Genomic DNA, 17622 nt, shown 5'->3' on the forward strand with positions numbered 1-17622 from the left:
TCAGATTGCCAGTTTCCCTGTTAAGCTGAGGACAGAAAATGGAGAAAGGCCTACTCAAGAGAAGTCAGTGGTCAGGCCACAAGAATAATGAGCCAGATGAGATGGTTGACATTCTAGAAGTATACATATTCACTGGGCTCTTTAAGGATGGACAGGGGAATCCTCTCCCATTTGGGTCTTTTATTTCTAAAGACAGAAAATAGGGACAAGATTGATCCTAAACAAAAACACAAGTTAAACTCTACTTTTAAAAACCTTTCCCTTTGCATTCATTTACCTTTTTCCCACCTCCTGTGTGCATCTAATTCTTTGCCAATATATCAAGAACTCTGTGCCTAAAAACAACACAGTGTGGTGGAAACAAAATGAAATATGGAAATGTAAGTTCAGAAATCCTCAGTTTCAATCTTTCTCTTTTGCTTATGGCACGTGGAGGAGGTCTTGGTTAAGCAGTCTATTCTATATGAGTTTCTGTTCTTGTAACCCTGAGGAGCTATTATAAAGAATATATCATATATGTGTATATAAACATACTTTGTGAACTGTAAATCACTAAATAAACTTCATATAACTGCTGTGTAATTACTTGTCTGCTCTATAGTGGCTCATTTGATGCGATATTATGCCATTAACCTGAAACTCCAAAATTGACCTCTATCCCCACTCCCTTTATCCAAACCATCATCTTTTGAGTATCACAAGTCACAGATACCATATTTTAAAAGTTAATAAGACTAAAGGAATGCAGAGTAAGATTTTAATCTCCTCTAGGTATCCTAAAGCATTATATGATTTACAAACAGAAGGCTGACCTGATGTTTTATAATATCTCAGATAGTTACATGAACTGCAGTATTTTTGGTGGGAGAGGCGGGGGTGGGGGTGGGGGCGGGGGGGGGCGGTCCTTGAATATACTTTCGTAACAACTATTAGGTTGTTATTAAACACAACTCGTTGATTTTAATTTCAGGGGATTCCGAGAAATCCGGGATACCTAGTCAGAGAGTTAGAGGTAGAAAGCTTTTAAAGGCTCATATTTCTAGCTCCAACATGTGCAACTAATATCAGAAGAGAAGCTTATTCTAATTACTTTTTTAGTAATTTAGATTATACTCTTGAAACCCATTCTGTTGAAAAGAAAATAAATAACCCAGCACTGTGTCTCAATATGAGATCTGGAAGTTACAATAATTGATCACACTGAAATGCTCATCAGTTAGTATCTACCTTTATGTCAACCCCTATATGGCATCCGCTTTGCTACTTTTCACTGCAATCAATTGTGTCTACTTGAAAGCCAAGGTACAGAAAGTCTGGAAGGTAAAAATTGCTGAAAAAGAGTTATTAAAAAAAATTATATGTGTTTCATAAAATCATTGAGAAAGAAGAGGGTATCAAAAGAAGAGAGAGTAGAGGACAGCATCTGAGTAAGATTCTTATTCAAGTGTTAGAAGATATGGGAAAAGAGTCAGGGAGGAGTCAGACATTAGAAGCACAAGGGAGCCAGGAAAGAGAACAAAAAGTAGATATAATTAACAGGGTGAAATGCTGACCAGAGGTCAAGACCACACAAAATGAGAAATGAAAGGACCTAAGCTGAATCTGGAATTATGAGGTTGTCTACATCACAAAGAGAATAACTCTATGACAGTGATGGGAACAAAAGCATATACATAAAACATGCTAAAGAATAGTAGAAAACTCTTACTGTAAAGTATTATACAGATCTTAAAGAAAGTGGGTGCTGGCCGGGCACAGTGGCTCACGCCTGTAATCCCAGCACTTTGGGAGGCCAAGGGGGGCGGATCACAAGGTCAGGAATTCGAGACCAGCCTGGCCAACATGGTGAAATCCCGTCTCTACTAAAAATACAAAAATTAGCTGGGCATGGTGGTGTGTGCCTGTAATTGCAGCTACTCATGAGGCTGAGGCAAGAGAATCGTTTGAACCCGGCGGGGCAGGTTACAGTGAATCAAGATCACACCATTGCACTCCAGCCTGGGCAACAGGGTAAGACTCCGTCTCAAAAAAACAAAAAAAGAATAAGAAAAAAAAAGAAAGTGTGTGCTGAACTGGATCACAATAGATGAGAAGAAAAAGTGCAAAACAAAAATAAGAGAATGAAGGCTGGGCGTGGTGGCTCACACCTGTAATTCCAGCACTTTGGGAGGCCAAGGCAGGTAGATCACTTGAAGTCAGGAGTTCGAGACCAGCCTGGCCAACATGTTGAAACTCCATCTCTACTAAAAATAGAAAAAAATTAGCCAGGCATGGTGGCACACGCCTGTAATCCTAGTTACTCGGGAGGCTGAGGCAGGAGAATCATTTGAACCTGGGGAGGCAGAGGCTGCAGTGAGCTGAGATTGCACCACTGCACTCCAGCCTGGGTGACAGAGTGAGACTCCGCCTCAAAAAAAAAAAAAAGAAAAAAGAAAAAAAAAAGAGAATGATGATAACAGCAGCTAACATAATTAGGCATTTGCTATCCACTATACACTATACACATGCATGCTCTCCTAATCTCACCACAACTCTGTGAGGCAGGTTCTGTATTCACATATATTTTATAAATAAAGGAAATGAAATTGAAAGATAGTAAGAAACTCATACAGAGTTTCATAACTAGATGTGGTAAATTCAGAATTCAAACCCAGGTCTTCACAATCAGATTAGAAACACAAGGAAGGACAGTTGAAGGTTTCTGAAATACTTAGACAAAGTTGTTTTAACCCAGATCCAAGTCTCAATACTAAGAACATATTGCCAGGCAAGCCTCAATAAGCCAAGAGCTAAATGATTTTAGTTTTTCATATTTAAAATAAATAAAGCATCTGAGGGAAATTTACTTATTCATTCACCAATATTTATTGTATAATACCATATATTGTTTGAGGCGTTAGGAATTCACCAGTGAATACCTGAGAGAATGATTCCTGCCACCACAGATACTTATGGCAGGCTAACTAGGTTAGTGGACAGAGCATAATACAGTAAATGAGAAGCCGATGAGTACTAGCGAGAAAAATAATGCAGTAAAGAGGTGTAATGGTTAATATTGAGTGTCAACTTGTTTGGATTGAAGGATGCAAAGTATTGTTCCTGGGTATGTCTTAAGGGTGTTGCCAAAGGAGAAGATTAACATTTGAGTAGGTGGACTAGGAGAGGCAGACCCACTCTCAATCTAGGTGGGCACAATCTAATCAGCTGCTAGCATGGCTAGGATAAAAGTAGGCAGAGGAACATGGAAGGACTAGACTGAGTAAGTCTTCTGGCCTCCATCTTTCTCCCATGCTGGATGCTTCCTGCCCTCAAACATCAGACTCCAAGTTCTTCAGCTTTTGGACTCTTGGACTGCACCAGAGGTTTGCCAGAGGCTCTTGGGCTTCGGTCACAGACTAAAGGCTGCAGTGCCAGCTTCCCTACTTTCGAGGCTTTGGGACTCCCACTGGCTTCCTTACTCCTCAGCTTGCAGATAGCCTATTGTGGGACTTCATCTTGTGATCCTGTGAGTCAAAACTGCTTAATAAACTCCCTTTCATATATACATCTATCCTATTACTCCTGTGCCTCTAGAGAACCCTGACTAATACAAGAGGAAAAGAAGTATTTTGAGCAACTGATTATGCAATTTCAAAGAAGGTGCATTGAGAAGACTTCCACAAAGGACCTATGAAAAAAGACCAGAAAGAAATGAGAGAACAAGCCATTTGAATAACTGGACAAGGCAAGGTACAAGTGAGAAATTCTCAAGAATGTGATTGGCATGTTTAGGAAACAGTATAGAAGCCATATGATTAAAGTTGCCTTAGCCAGGGGGAATGGTAGAAGATGAGGTAAGAAATACCAAGGCAGGGACAAATTATGTAGAGCCTTGTAGACTACTACAAGAATTCTGGACTTTCCTCTGAGGTGGGAAGTCATTGTAGGGTTATAGGTAAAACAGAACATTATGTGACTGAAGTCGTTGGCTGTTGTGTTAAGAATAGACTGTGTTAAATATAACTTGAGATGCTATATCAAATTCTTTCACAAATTTTACATGCATGTGATATAAAACACAAGCAAAATTTTGTACCTTTTGCCATCAATTAAAAAGAAGAGAGATCAATATAAGTCACAGTTGAAATTTCAAACTTTTTGAGAAACAAGTATTAGCAGCTCAAGGAAATAGCATATTATTCTGATCATGCTGTGTTTTTATTAGTTCTAATAAATTAAAGAATTGCAGAGTTATTTAATATAGCTGACATTCTACTAATTTCAAGGGAACAAGAGTAACAAAAGCTCATAAGAGAATTCATTCAGAGCTCAATTCCACTTATCCTCCCACTCTACAGAGAACACAATTGGTAGCATGTGAGTGATTTTTTCCCTGTAATGGCAGGATTTGATATTACTATTTTGATGGAGATTTGAACTAAATGAACTCAATCCCTTGATTAAATGAGAGTTATTTTATCAAGGAATATGCCTGCACACTTCTGGCATTTTAACTTTATCTTAGTTCATAATATAGGAACTATATATTTATTATCATGATGTATTAGAGATTATTCCATTTTCTTCCATATGAGAGCAAGGTCTGGAGGCAAAAAGTTTTTTTTCTTTCACTGCACAGACACACATTGTCATGACCACTAGCTTCTTTCTAAATGTCCCTGATGGATTATATACCCTACAAATGCCAAATATCCCTCTCACCCTAACTCATGGTTAGGTTTTGAAACAAACTGCAATAGTGTTATATTATAAAATCACCTTGTACAATTCCCTAGGTAAGGGATTGCAATTGTCCTTTGAGAGGTGATAACCAGCAGCAAAAACAAACAAAACCTTGCTGATGATGTGCCCCTCTCCAGGGAGAAGACGGAGAAAAACAGTAAGGTTTGCATATTTCACCTTGCCCTTCACTGCCTCTTGTGTTACATTTCTAATTCACTCCCTCAGTGATCTCATCCACTCCTATAGCTTTGTATGTGACCTGTATGCTACTGGCTTCCAAATTTATACCTCCATCCCTGAACTCCTAGCTTATACCCCCAAATGCATGCTTCATATGTCCACTTAGAGGTCAACAGACACTTAGTTATCTTCCCTTCCATAATCTGCTTCTCTTGCAGACTTTCCCTCATCTCTATAAATGGGAACTCTTATCTAATTTTACAGCCTAAGAACCTGGAGTTATTCATGATTCCTCCTATACCCCAAATCCAATCTGTCAGAAACTCTACTTCACTATTTTCAAAATCATCTAGAATCTACTTTTCACCAATGACAATGCTGCTAAGCCTGTCAAGCTACCACTAATTCACACATTAATAATAAGATAATTGAAATAGCTTGTTAACCAGTCACTGGCTTTAATTATATTCCTCACCTCACCATACTATCTGTTTCTCTACATAGCTGCCAGCATAACACTTCTACGGCATCAGTCTGATCATTTCACCCCTTTGTTAATAACTCACTAACAGCTTTCTTAAAATAAAATCCATAATTGTCACACTATGGCTGCAAGGCCACGCATGATCAAGGCTCTAGTGGCCTCTTTACACCATCTCCCACCTTCACTCTGCCACAGCCACTGGCCTCACATGGCCAAACTCACTTACCCCTCAAGGCCTTGCTGTTTGTGGTCTCTTCTGTCTATAACATGCTTCCTTGAGATATCCACACCTCTAACTAAAGTCACTCAGGCTTCTGCTCAACTCTTACCTCTTCAGAAAGTCCTTCCTAACCACACAAATTGCACACACAAACACACTCATCCTACCACTTCCTGCAGAGCATTCACTACTATCTGATATTACATTATTATTTATGCATATATTGTTACCATCCCCAATGAAAATATATGACAAATAGGGACTAAGAGAAGGATCATCACATTTAACTCAGAGTCTGCAGCAATACTTAGCACACAGTAGGTGTTCAATAAATATCTGTCAGAAAATGAATAAATTATTGCTGAATCAAGGAGACAAAGTATTCTAAGAAAATTTATCAGACAATGGTACAGTCTACCAATACAAACTCGAAGTCTAAGTTTCTCCAACAAAATCCAAGTCCCTGAAACATCCTAAGACTGAAACATACACTACTGGAATAGTTGCTACCAGGAGGCATTCCCCAGGCTGAAGTGCAGTGGCACGATCTTGGCTCACTGCACCCTCTGCCTCCCCAGTTCATGCAATTCTCATGCCTCAGCCACCCGAATCATCTAATGAGAGTGCAAATAAAAACGTACAAAGTTCTTATGTATACCCAGCCTATCAGCAGTAAAAGCAATGTTAAGTTTCACCATTAAAAAGCCTCTAATTTTCCATGAATGTCAGTATATTTGGTTAAATCAATGAATCGATAACACATTATTTTGACTGTTGAACATGTAAAGAAAAACTGTGTATGGTTGATATGGTTTGGATTTGAGCCCCCATCCAAATCTCAAGTCAAATTGTAATCCCCAATGTTAGAGGTGAGGCCTGGTGGGAGGTGACTGGATCATGGGGGTGGATTTCCCCCTTTGGTGCTGTTCTTGTGATAAGAGTTCTCAGGAGATCCAGCTGTTTAAAAGTGTGTTGCACTCCCCTCCCACCTTACTCCTTCTCTGGCCATGTAAGACGTGCCTGTTTCCCCTACACCTTCCACCATGATCATAAGTTTCCTGAGGCTTTCCGAGAAGCTGATGTTGCCATGCTTCCTGTGCAGCTTGCAGAACCGTAAGCCAATTAAACTTGTTTTCTTTATAAATTACCCAGTGTCAGGTGTTTCTTTATAGTCCTAGTACTTTGGGAGGCCAAGGCAGGCAGATCCCTTGAGGTCAGGAGTTCAAGACAAGCCTGGCCAACGTGGTGAAACCCCATCTCTACTAAAAATTCAATAAATTTAGCCAAGCATGGTGGCGCACACCTGTAATCCTAGCTACTCGGGTGGCTGAGGCATGAGAATCGCATGAACTGGGGAGGCAGAGGGTGCAGTGAGCCAAGATCGTGCCACTGCACTTCAGCCTGGGCAATGAAGTGAAACTGTCTCCAAAAAATAAAAGTAAAAATAAAGTGACAAGAAAAACAATGACTGAATGCTTATCTTAAGAGATGCATACATCTAAGATTTAAAATAACTAGAAATATAGTTATGAAATAATAGTTTATTATTTCAAACAAATGTTCTCACTGTGTAATGAAAGATTTCCAGACAAGATTACCAAATAACCGTCTAAAGCACCACGGAACTTGAGGGACCTTGGACAACTGGACAAAGCAGTAGCAGTGGATGAATGGAACTTCTCTTTTCCAGGAAGAGAAGACAGTAGATTCTGCCAATTTCAGACTGACACAACTTATGTAATTGACAGACAAGATCAAAGATGAATTATTAAAGAGAAAAGGAAGTAGTAATTACAAGAAACCAAAATGGGTTCTTGAAAAAATTTATATCAGAGTAACTGTGTGTCTTTTGTTAGGAGATTGAACTCTGGGAAACATGATTGATTTTGTATCTGGACATTTGCAAAGCTTTGAAATATTCAACACCTAAGGAATGCAAGAAAGACCTGGAGATATTTAGTCTGGGAAAATGTTGGTTTGGTGGAGATATCCTTTCAGGTTCTCACCTATCTTGGTCAATGTTTTTTACAAGTGTTTCAATAAGCCATGATTCTTATATCAAATCACAATTTCCTCAAAATCTTTTATGAAATAAAACCACTAAGTACTAAAACAAGTATTGGATAGAGTACCATGAGTAGTCATACTCAAAACAACACGGCCTTCTGAGTTAAAAATCAGGAAAACGTTCAATCTAAGATGTTGTACTAGACAAACCTACAAGTTAAATGGCAAGATCACTTAGGGTTTAAGTTCTATTCTTTAAAAAAAAAAAAGTGTGAATTATGCACCAAGTTATTGATTTCTTGGTCTATTTTTGAATTAACCCATTTTCACTCATAGAGAAATCATCTACAGATTCATTTTTAACAAAAAAATCAAAAATACTCAACATGATTTTTAAAAACACTGTTTTCATTTTATTGTTCTTGCTATATTTTTTCCATCCTTTCTGTTCATCTCTTCTTTATTTCATACATTCACTTAACATATATGTATATGTTATGTGGCACTATGTGTCAGTAGATGTGCCATGTGCTGGGAATAGAAAGATGAGCACAATACACTCTAGCCTGTCAAAAAGTTCAGAGCATAAATGAAGACTGTGACTTGTAAAATAACACTTATATTCCAGTATAATACAAGCCATTTAGAGATATGCACAGAGTTCTATGGTAACAAAGAGGAAAGATACAGAATTTTGTATAGAATGAAGTGTTAGGGAAAGCTCCCCAAAGAGGCTTCCTCAAAGGGGAAAGAAGGGAAAGGCAGAATATTGACAGGCTTGAGCATGATGCTTTTAGAGCTCAACAAATTGTCTAGCAATGATGAGGCGGAGAGAAAAAAGTAAGATAGGAGGTAGAAGGGGAATGGTAGGAACTGCTTCATTTAAAGACGTAATGCCGGGTGGGAAGGACGGGATTATAGATGAGCCTGAGGAAACATTTAGGGGTAATGGGTATGTTCATTATCTTGATTGTTGTAATCATTTCATGGATGTTTTCATATGTCAAAATTAATCAACTGCTATACTTTAAATATATGCCATTTATTGTGTCAGTTTACCTAAATGATACTTTTTTTAAAAGTTTTAATGCTATTCTAAGAATTTTGGGTCAGTGTGAAAGTCTCGGGGAGCAACTGAAGGAATTTAGAGTCAGTGAAACATATTTAGGGGCATTTCATTCTCCATTTTACATCTTTACAAGATCCTCTATTTAATCAAATTAAAGAATTAACCAACTGCTATTTTCCATGCACCTATCATGTACAAAGGACCAATGTGTCCCTAAAATAACACATCTCTATCATTGAGTTATACAGATCTTCTTTATTTTAATTCACTTTTAAAACCAAACTTCAGAGATGCAAGATACAGCAGACGTCATAAATAAAAATAAAAAGACAAGAGACAGTGAGAAAAACGGCAAATATTTACAAGAGTAGCGCTATAGAATATATAAGGAGCTCTTACAAGCTATAAGGCAATAAAATAGGAAAATAAACAATATTAATATGCAATTCTAAGAAAAAATATAAACAACCAATAAATACATAACTGCTTCAATCTCATTTAATAACCAGGAAATATGAAATAAGTAAAAAAGTAAATAAGTAAATAATTTTTTTAATAACCAGGAAATATTAAATTTAATAACCAGGAAATACTAAATTCACTTAATAACCAGGAAATATGAAATAAGTAAAAAAGTAAGTAAATAAAAAAATATGAAATAAGTAAAAAAGTAAAAGTCACCAACTAAAAAAGAAAAACAATATTAGTGATTATGCAAGGAAAAGAATCCTCACTTATATTATTCATAAAAGTGTAAGTTTAGCCAGGCACGGTGGCTCATGCCTGTAATCCCAGCAGTTTGGGAGGCCGAGATGGGCAGATCACGAGGTCAGGAGATAGAGATCATCCTGGCTAACATGGTGAAACCCTGTCTCTACTAAAAATACAAAAAATTTAGCCGGGCGTGGTGGCGGGCGCTTCTAGTCCCAGCTACTCGGGAGGCTGAGGCAGGAGAATGGCGTGAACCCGGGAGGCAGAGCTTCCAGTGAGTCAAGATCGTGCCACTGCACTCCAGCCTGGGCGACAGAGCGAGACTCTGCCTCAAAAAAAGAAAAAGTGTAAGTTCACATGCCTTCTGGAAGGACAATTTGACAGTAACTAGCAAGATTAAAAAGGCTTTTCAATTTAGCAATTCAAAGACTTAACTATGATTGTGAGACGATTTACACCTCTTCACTCTCAATTTATTTAATACTCAGAACAATACAATGTAGGTAGGCACTATTATTGTCCCTGTTATAGGCAAAATAACCGTTCCTCAAAGATATCCATGTCCTAATACCCGAAACTTTTGAATGTGTTGCCTTACATAGCAAAAGGGACTTTGCAGATGTCATTAAGGATCTTGAGATGGGGAAGATTATCTTGGATTATCCAGGAAGGCCCAATATAATCACAAGGTCCTTATAAGAGGGAAGCAGGAGGGTCAGAGAAGGGGTTGTGATGACAAAAATAGAAGTCAGAGCAATGCTGAACCATGAGCCAAGGAATGCAAGCAGCTCTCAAAGCTGGAAAAAGCAAGGAAATAAATTTTTCCCCTAGAGCCCTCAGAAGGAATGCACCCAAGCTGAACCATTTTGGACTATTGATCTCCAGAATTGTAAGATCATAAACTTGTGTTGTTTTAAGCCACCAAGTTTGTGGTAATTTGTTATAGCAGCAACAGGAAACTAATATAGTCCTACTTCATAAATAAGAAAACGGAGGTATAAAAAAATGAGTAACTTCCAAAGATCATATAGCTAGGAAGAGGTACAGCTAGAATTTAAACCCAGACAATGTGCAATACTAATGCACTGCCTTCAAATACATATACAAAGATGAATACAGAATTATTTTTTTAAAAACCTGAGGCAAGGAGAGAAACTACAACTAAGTGTCCTTCATTAAGAGAATGATTAAAAGGAAAAATCATAATATGGGCTATGAAATAAAATGCAATAATTTAAAAACAGTACAACATGAAAAACATATTCAAAATATATGACACAGCCAAAAAGTTTCAGAACAATTGATTTTTTAAAATGTTCACATGAACATGCATACACTGGTAAATACATAGAAATGGAATTAGAAGTCCAACAGATTGTTAAAAATGATCATTTGTATGGAACGAAAAGAGGTAGTGGGATACAGGGGACATCTACATTGTATTCAATATTTTTATGTTATTTGAATGTTTTACAACAAGAATATATGATGTATTTTAAAGCGAGTGATTTTTAATGCAGGGAGATATGCATGAATTTCCTACATTTTTCATTAAAAAGGCCTCAGCTGCACAAAGTTTAAAAGCCCTGCCCTACAGTGACACCAAATGGTGGTAGATCAAAATACAGCACACAAACGACATTTGTTCGATTCAATCTTCCTATAAATGTTTGATTTCTTTGAAGAACAGGAAGCTTAACAGAATTAAATAACGTAGAGACAAATACTCAAAAATCTAGAATTTTTAATCAAAGAAAGTGTAGTACACCAAGCTTCAATTGCAAATTTTTAGGCCTCTTTCCAAACTTCAGCTAATCTTCTGATCCCACTGAATATTTACATAAATCATTTCTCACAGTTAAACCATGCCACTGTGAACACAGTGATTTTACCTAATAGCTTATTGATCAAAGAAAGCCTACAAATACAAGAAATGCAGTCATACAACTAAAGTCAGGCTCTACCCCACCGGAATCAACCTTTGGTAAGTAGCTAATATTTTGGAAAGATGGACGAGAAGGTGTTGGTGATAAACAGGGATGGAAAGAATCCAAGAAGAGACACAAGCAATGACTCCAATTAATGACAAAGTATATTTTCATTTGTTAATCTAGTGATAGAAAATTAAGCTGAGTAAAAGAGGAGACTATTGCCTCTCAAATATAAACCAATTTCTCCACAAGAAAATTTTGTCCTGGACTGTCCAGGGAAAAGAATATTTCAAATTAAGCATATCAGTCAGTATTCAGTGTCCTCTGCCCAGAACCTAAACCAACAAAAACAGCATGTAAATGGCCTTACTCATTACAAACCACTATAAAAAGATGCAGAGATAGACCACCTCTAAAACACCATTTGGCCAGGATCCTTAGTCTTTTAGCATTAAATGAGAGTTTATTGGATTTTTGATGTGTTACTTTTCATATAGCAAAATCTCCTAGAAAACACATGACATACAAATATATGATCATCTACAAAAAAAAAGTCAATAATATAATTAAGCTCTAAGGCCTTGAAATCATATAACTGGATTTCAATCCTAATAGGTACAAGCCAACCTACGACCACACGTTACCAGCACTACTTTACCCCACTCATGGATAATCAGCTCTAGAACACCTTGAGAGCTATCCTGACCAAATGAGTGCATGTCCAGTGACAAGAACCACAAGGAGATCAGTTCAAGAAGGTAACTTTTAAGTTTCTGAATTACTATATAAGTGACAGATGAACAAGGAAGAACTGAGTACCACAAAAAGTATCCACGTCTACTACATATACATTTACGACTCTTAATTAGAAAGAGGTAATATCAACATTAAATAATTTTGCTTCCAATTTCAACAGAGACATAAATATGAACATGAAAGTCTATATTACAGAAAATGTGAAAAAATAGGCACATCACATGGTTGTTAGAAGTTTCAAGGATATACAATTTAATAGAAATTGACATAATTCCCATAGTAAATTTGTATACCATACTCTACAGGATATAGAGCCCTGGAAAACTGTATCTAAGTGATACAATGATAAAAGTAAGACATATGGCCGGGCACAGTGGCTCACACCTGTAATCCCAGCACTTTGGGAGATCGAGGTGGGCAGATCACAAGGTCAAGAGATCAAGACCATCCTGGCCAACATAGTGAAACCCCATGTCTACTAAAAATACAAAAAATTGGCTGGGCTTGGTGGTGTGCACCTGTAGTTCCAGCTACTAAGGTAGCTGAGGCAGGAGAATCGCTTGAACCCAGGAGGCGGTTGCAGTGAGCCGAGATCGTGCCACCGTACTCCAGCCTGGTGACAGAGCTAGACTCCATCTCAAAAAAAAAAAAAAGAGTAAGACATTTCCAGTATACAAACTATTTCTGATACACGTAATTGACCTTAATTGACATTGGTTACTAATATTTTAGATGTGTTACTTTTACACCCTGCCTTTCTATCAAAGAGAAAATAACATAAACATCAATGTCCCGGTGGAGCTACACCTTATGTTTTTTTAACTAATTCTTATGGAGAACTAAAGTTGATTATATAATGCAAGCAACTTGACTGAATTTAATCTACTGTCTCAAGTTTGAGTATCAGTTTAAATAAAACACAACCTTTTGGAAAAATTTGTAATTAATATGAATCAAATTAATGAATTCACATAATTGGATAAAAGAAAACTTAAACTTAGTGGCAAGTAAAAACCATAAAATTTTAACTAATTTTTGTTCAAATGAAAATGCTAGAAATCACAACATCAGTCTATGAAACCTAAAGATGAAAGAGTTAAGAGCTAATTTTTCTACAGTGAAAAACAAATGAAAGTCAAGCTCTGGTCCTATTTGGAGCTGGGAAAGCACTAACGCTATCCCAAACTCTTGACTTTTTCTTATATCTAACTGTGTGATGATTTTTCAGGTAAAGATGATTAGTACATTTCTAATGTACTTTAAATCTAGGCTAAATCAAGAAGTAAACATGTTTTTAAGGCAAGGATGTCTTATAGAAATCTGGAGTTTTATTCACTTCAAGTTAATTGCCCATTTTTGATACAAACACTTCGAAAAGTTTGTTACTTTAAAAATGAAACATTATTATGGAAGTCTTAAAGAAATACACTTGGTAATTATAACCAATTTCTTAAAATCATCAAATTACTGTATTATTGATAATGCTGATAAACTGAAAACACATCATTCTTTAGTAAGTTAGCAAAAGTTTTTAATCTAGAAAGGAGTACAGAAAATTTCAGACATTCCAGACTGTCTAACACTCTTTGTCCGGTTTTTTTTTTTTTTTTGGTTAATTATCAAGGATTGTTTGGAAATTTAAGCAGGTTTCCCACTTCTTTTTGGAGAGCAGAAGTTGAGAAGTAGTAGCAGCCAGATTGGAAATGGTGAAAAACAGAAATGGAAAAAGGTAAAATCTAAGAACATTACTATTTGACAAAAAAAAAACAAAAATATTTCATTTTGTTCCTCAACTTTCATTCTGATTTTTCCACTAATACAATTACCTTTTAAAATATTAGTACCACAGAAACCAGAACTGAAAACAATTTGTTCAAGAGTATATTGTCATAATCAATAGATGACTAAGGCATTATTCATACTGTCTACAGAGGATGTTTTTCAACAGCATTATTCCTTCCAAATTATATTCCATTGGCACTCAGGTATGACCCAGCATGGAATGTGTACATTCCAGATTAAGTTTGAGTTGACATGTCCTGAAAGGGAAGTGGTCCATCACCATCTTAAAATCAAAACTATTACCTCTAGCATTGGTATCTGGGAATCCATTTGTTTTAACTGCTGATCCCTAAAAGTACACTTTTTGTAAATCAAAGCTCTTTGATGTGAATTCTTAATTTTTAACAAGGCATAACTTGCTATTTTAAGTAAAATGAAAATATCTGCAAATTTGAGCAGTCTTCTTGAATCACTAGAACACAGAAATAGTTTTAAATCTTTACTATAATGATAGGCAACATAAAAAGCTACTTGTTAGACATTTTCATATAACCTTGCATGGTATCAGATTTAATGTACGTGGAAAATATTTCAAAAATGTAATTTTACATATTATTTTAATTCAAGTGTCAAAACATAGGTAAAAACAAACACTCTAAATAGTCCGTGGTTAAAAATGTAATGCAAATTCTCCCTTATTCACCTATTCTCTTATGGAAGACACGGCAAATAGAGTATCAACTAGACAAACTGACCAGATAATAGAAAAGCAAGCAAGCAAGGAAATACAGAAAAGAGAAAGGAGACAGAAAAAGGGCAGGCAGGGAAGAGAATACCCTGAAGAATTGGATTAAAAAGTAAAAACTTTTTTTGTTTTCTTAAAGACAATTAAATTTAAAAGTTTTAGAATAGGCCGGGTGGGGTGGCTCACACCTGTAATCCCAGAACTTTGGGAGGCGGAGGCAGGCGGATCACCTGAGGTCAGGAGTTCAAGACCAGCCTGGCCAACATGGTGAAACCCTGTCTTTACTAAAAATACAAAAAAATAGCTGTGTAGTGTTGGCCACCTGTAATCCCAGCTACTCAGGAGGCTGAGGCAGGAGAATCGCTTGAACCTGGGAGGCGCAGGTTTTGGTGAGTCGAGATTGCACCACTTGCACTCCAGCCTGGGCGACAGAGCAAAATTCTGTCTCAAGTATTTAAAAAAACAAACAAAAAAAAAGTTTTAGAATAAAAATTATAAGACTGTGAACAAGGAAAATCATGCTTTTTCCTTTTGTGTTTATTTGGAGGTTTTTTTTTTTTTTTTAACTTTGGTGGTAGCGAGGAGTGGAATGCGTTTGTGAAGAGATAGGAAGGAATGTAAAAGCAAATGTCTACAACATACCAAATATGAGGTGCAGGCACAGCTATTAAGTAAATCAACCGGAATTTTTAAAATTCTGTCAAACAAAATTCCATCCTGGCCCCGGAGATTATTAATATAACTGAAGATCAAAGGGAAAAAATAAACAATCTTACTAGAGAAACAACACTGTAGTATTGTTATAATGACAATGTGTAACCAACCTAAAAATAATAATTTAATGGTAAGAGAAAAGAGCACAGAAAAGAAACCTTGATAAAAATCTTAAAATTTTAAGTTGCAATACAACTAATATATGCTATTGGAAATTCTTTTCACCTCTTAGGCCCCAGCTTCTGTAAAATAAAAGGCTGAAGCAAGATGATTATCAAGGTACCTCAAAGATTTTCTAAAATGAATTCATTTTTCATCCTCATTGCCAAGAAAGATACTATATTTATAATTTCAGTCTAAACTATGAGATGAATTCAAGTAAGTGATCAGAACAAGAAACCGAAGCTACTCTTGCAATATGTTGGAATACACAGCTCTAGAATAAATCACAAATATACCTCTATTCATAAGAAGTACAGTTTTTACTTTACATTTTAACATTAAATAGAGACCAAAAAAATTATACATACACTTTTCAAAAGCCCCTTGGACTTCACTTAATGCCAGAGTTTCAATATATATTTTAAATCAAGATAATTTCACATGAATATCCTTAAGTTAAAAAAAGTAAAATGGATATTAAATGTATGTGATTACTCACATGCTTTTTTACATTTAACGATATAAAAACAGTTGACAGGTTCTCTTGTTTGGCACAGTATAAAAATCCTCTCTGAGACTCGGTACTTACCACAACAACAAACTGCTCAGGTTCACATAAGTTGTTATATTCACTCTTGAACTGAGACAACGAATTTAATTGCTCTTGATCAGGAAGATGCTTTATTAAGTTCTAAAAATTAAAACCAGAAGGAAAGATCTTCACTAAATGTACTTCTTGAATTTTAAAAATATAATTTAAAAACTACTGAAAGAAAACCAGTGAAGTTAATCTTCAGTTTTATTTCTAGGTAACCTCCCTCCTAATAAGCCTTAAGCAAAATTCCCTGCATCTTGAAAACAGTCAATTTTCCATTTCTCTATCCCAGAGTTATTATATATTCAAATCAAGCACTACTGAAACTGAATGTTTATTTGATTAGCTATATAATTGAGAAAGAGAACTCAACCTATACCAAAGGAACAGCTTTCTCACCTGGATGAATGTGATTCATTACATTTCAGCTTTAAGGAATTAAATGTCAGAAATTTCAGGCAAAGCCAAACATATTTTAACACTTCACTCAGGGGGATAAAAGAAATCATCATATTGCTACAAAAAGGCATGGGAAGGGACAGAATAGAAATCAAGGGAATTTTAATGGCAGTGCTTGCAAGATTTACCAATAGGATTACAGTTTTAATAATAAAAACTGAAGATGTCTCTAAAACAAAGTAACTTTTCTGATGTGAAAGAAAATTTTAAAAGGTGTTGAAGACACATGATGATTGATATACCTTGCAGATAAAAGGCATGTAGAGGTCCTTTAGAAACTTAAGTAAGCCACACACTTAAACAACAGAACTACTTGAAGAAAGATTAAAGAAATACACAAGACTATGTCTTCCTGATAGAACTTAAATGATTAAACAATCCCTTGGACAAAGTCTATATTGATCCTCTGTATCAAAATACAATCAACTATAATAGTGTTACAAGAAGTTAGTGCATTGATATTAAAATTAAAATAAGAGTGGTTGGTGCTCACAATTCCAAATTACAGCATAAGTAAATTCTGTACAAGCCCAAAGTTGAATACAAACTATAATTAAGCCTAGATCATGCTATATATATTTATGGGGGGAAATTCCCCAAAGGTGTTATTAGTTAAAAATACCGTTAGAGAATGTTATACATCAAAATCAATTAGATCAAAGAATAAGTTATTGACTCACTGTGTACCTTTGGACAAAAACTTGGTTAACTGGCCAAAAACAAAACAAAAAAAAAGCGGCATTTTAAGATCATCCCTAGACAAAGTATTCACTATTAATACTATCAAATTGAATAAAAATAAAAGTATATGATTTCCCCACATAAATAGAAATTTCTCTTAGTGGAATTGCTTGAGACCAAAAGACATGGTTATTTATATTTTCTTTTTACCCATTCTAGTTGACAGCTGGATTGTTAGATTTTATTATTTCAGGCCTCTGAATTTCTTTAGCATCCTTTTAGATGACAATCAAATCCCCCTGAATATCTCATATATAATCAGATTTTCATCTTTCATCTGAATTTTTTAATTTTTTCACTTCATTAATTTTACATCCTAACATAAAAATACTATTGTGATTTTT

At 35.8% G+C, this 17622-nt stretch overlaps 1 protein-coding gene across 5 annotated transcripts in view; it reads right to left on the reverse strand.

Annotated features, from left to right (window-relative positions):
- DIAPH3 (diaphanous related formin 3) overlaps positions 1 to 17622 on the reverse strand; it is a 496362-nt gene that overhangs the window by 225652 nt on the left and 253088 nt on the right. For all 5 annotated transcript variants that reach the window (XM_030813469.1, XM_012506844.2, XM_030813468.1 and 2 more), the window contains one exon: positions 16073 to 16174. In XM_030813469.1, coding sequence (XP_030669329.1) covers positions 16073 to 16174 — 102 coding nt within the window. The remainder of the gene's footprint in view (positions 1 to 16072; positions 16175 to 17622) is intronic.

Source organism: Nomascus leucogenys, chromosome 5 (genome assembly GCF_006542625.1).
Source record: "Nomascus leucogenys isolate Asia chromosome 5, Asia_NLE_v1, whole genome shotgun sequence".
Taxonomy (NCBI): domain Eukaryota; kingdom Metazoa; phylum Chordata; class Mammalia; order Primates; family Hylobatidae; genus Nomascus; species Nomascus leucogenys.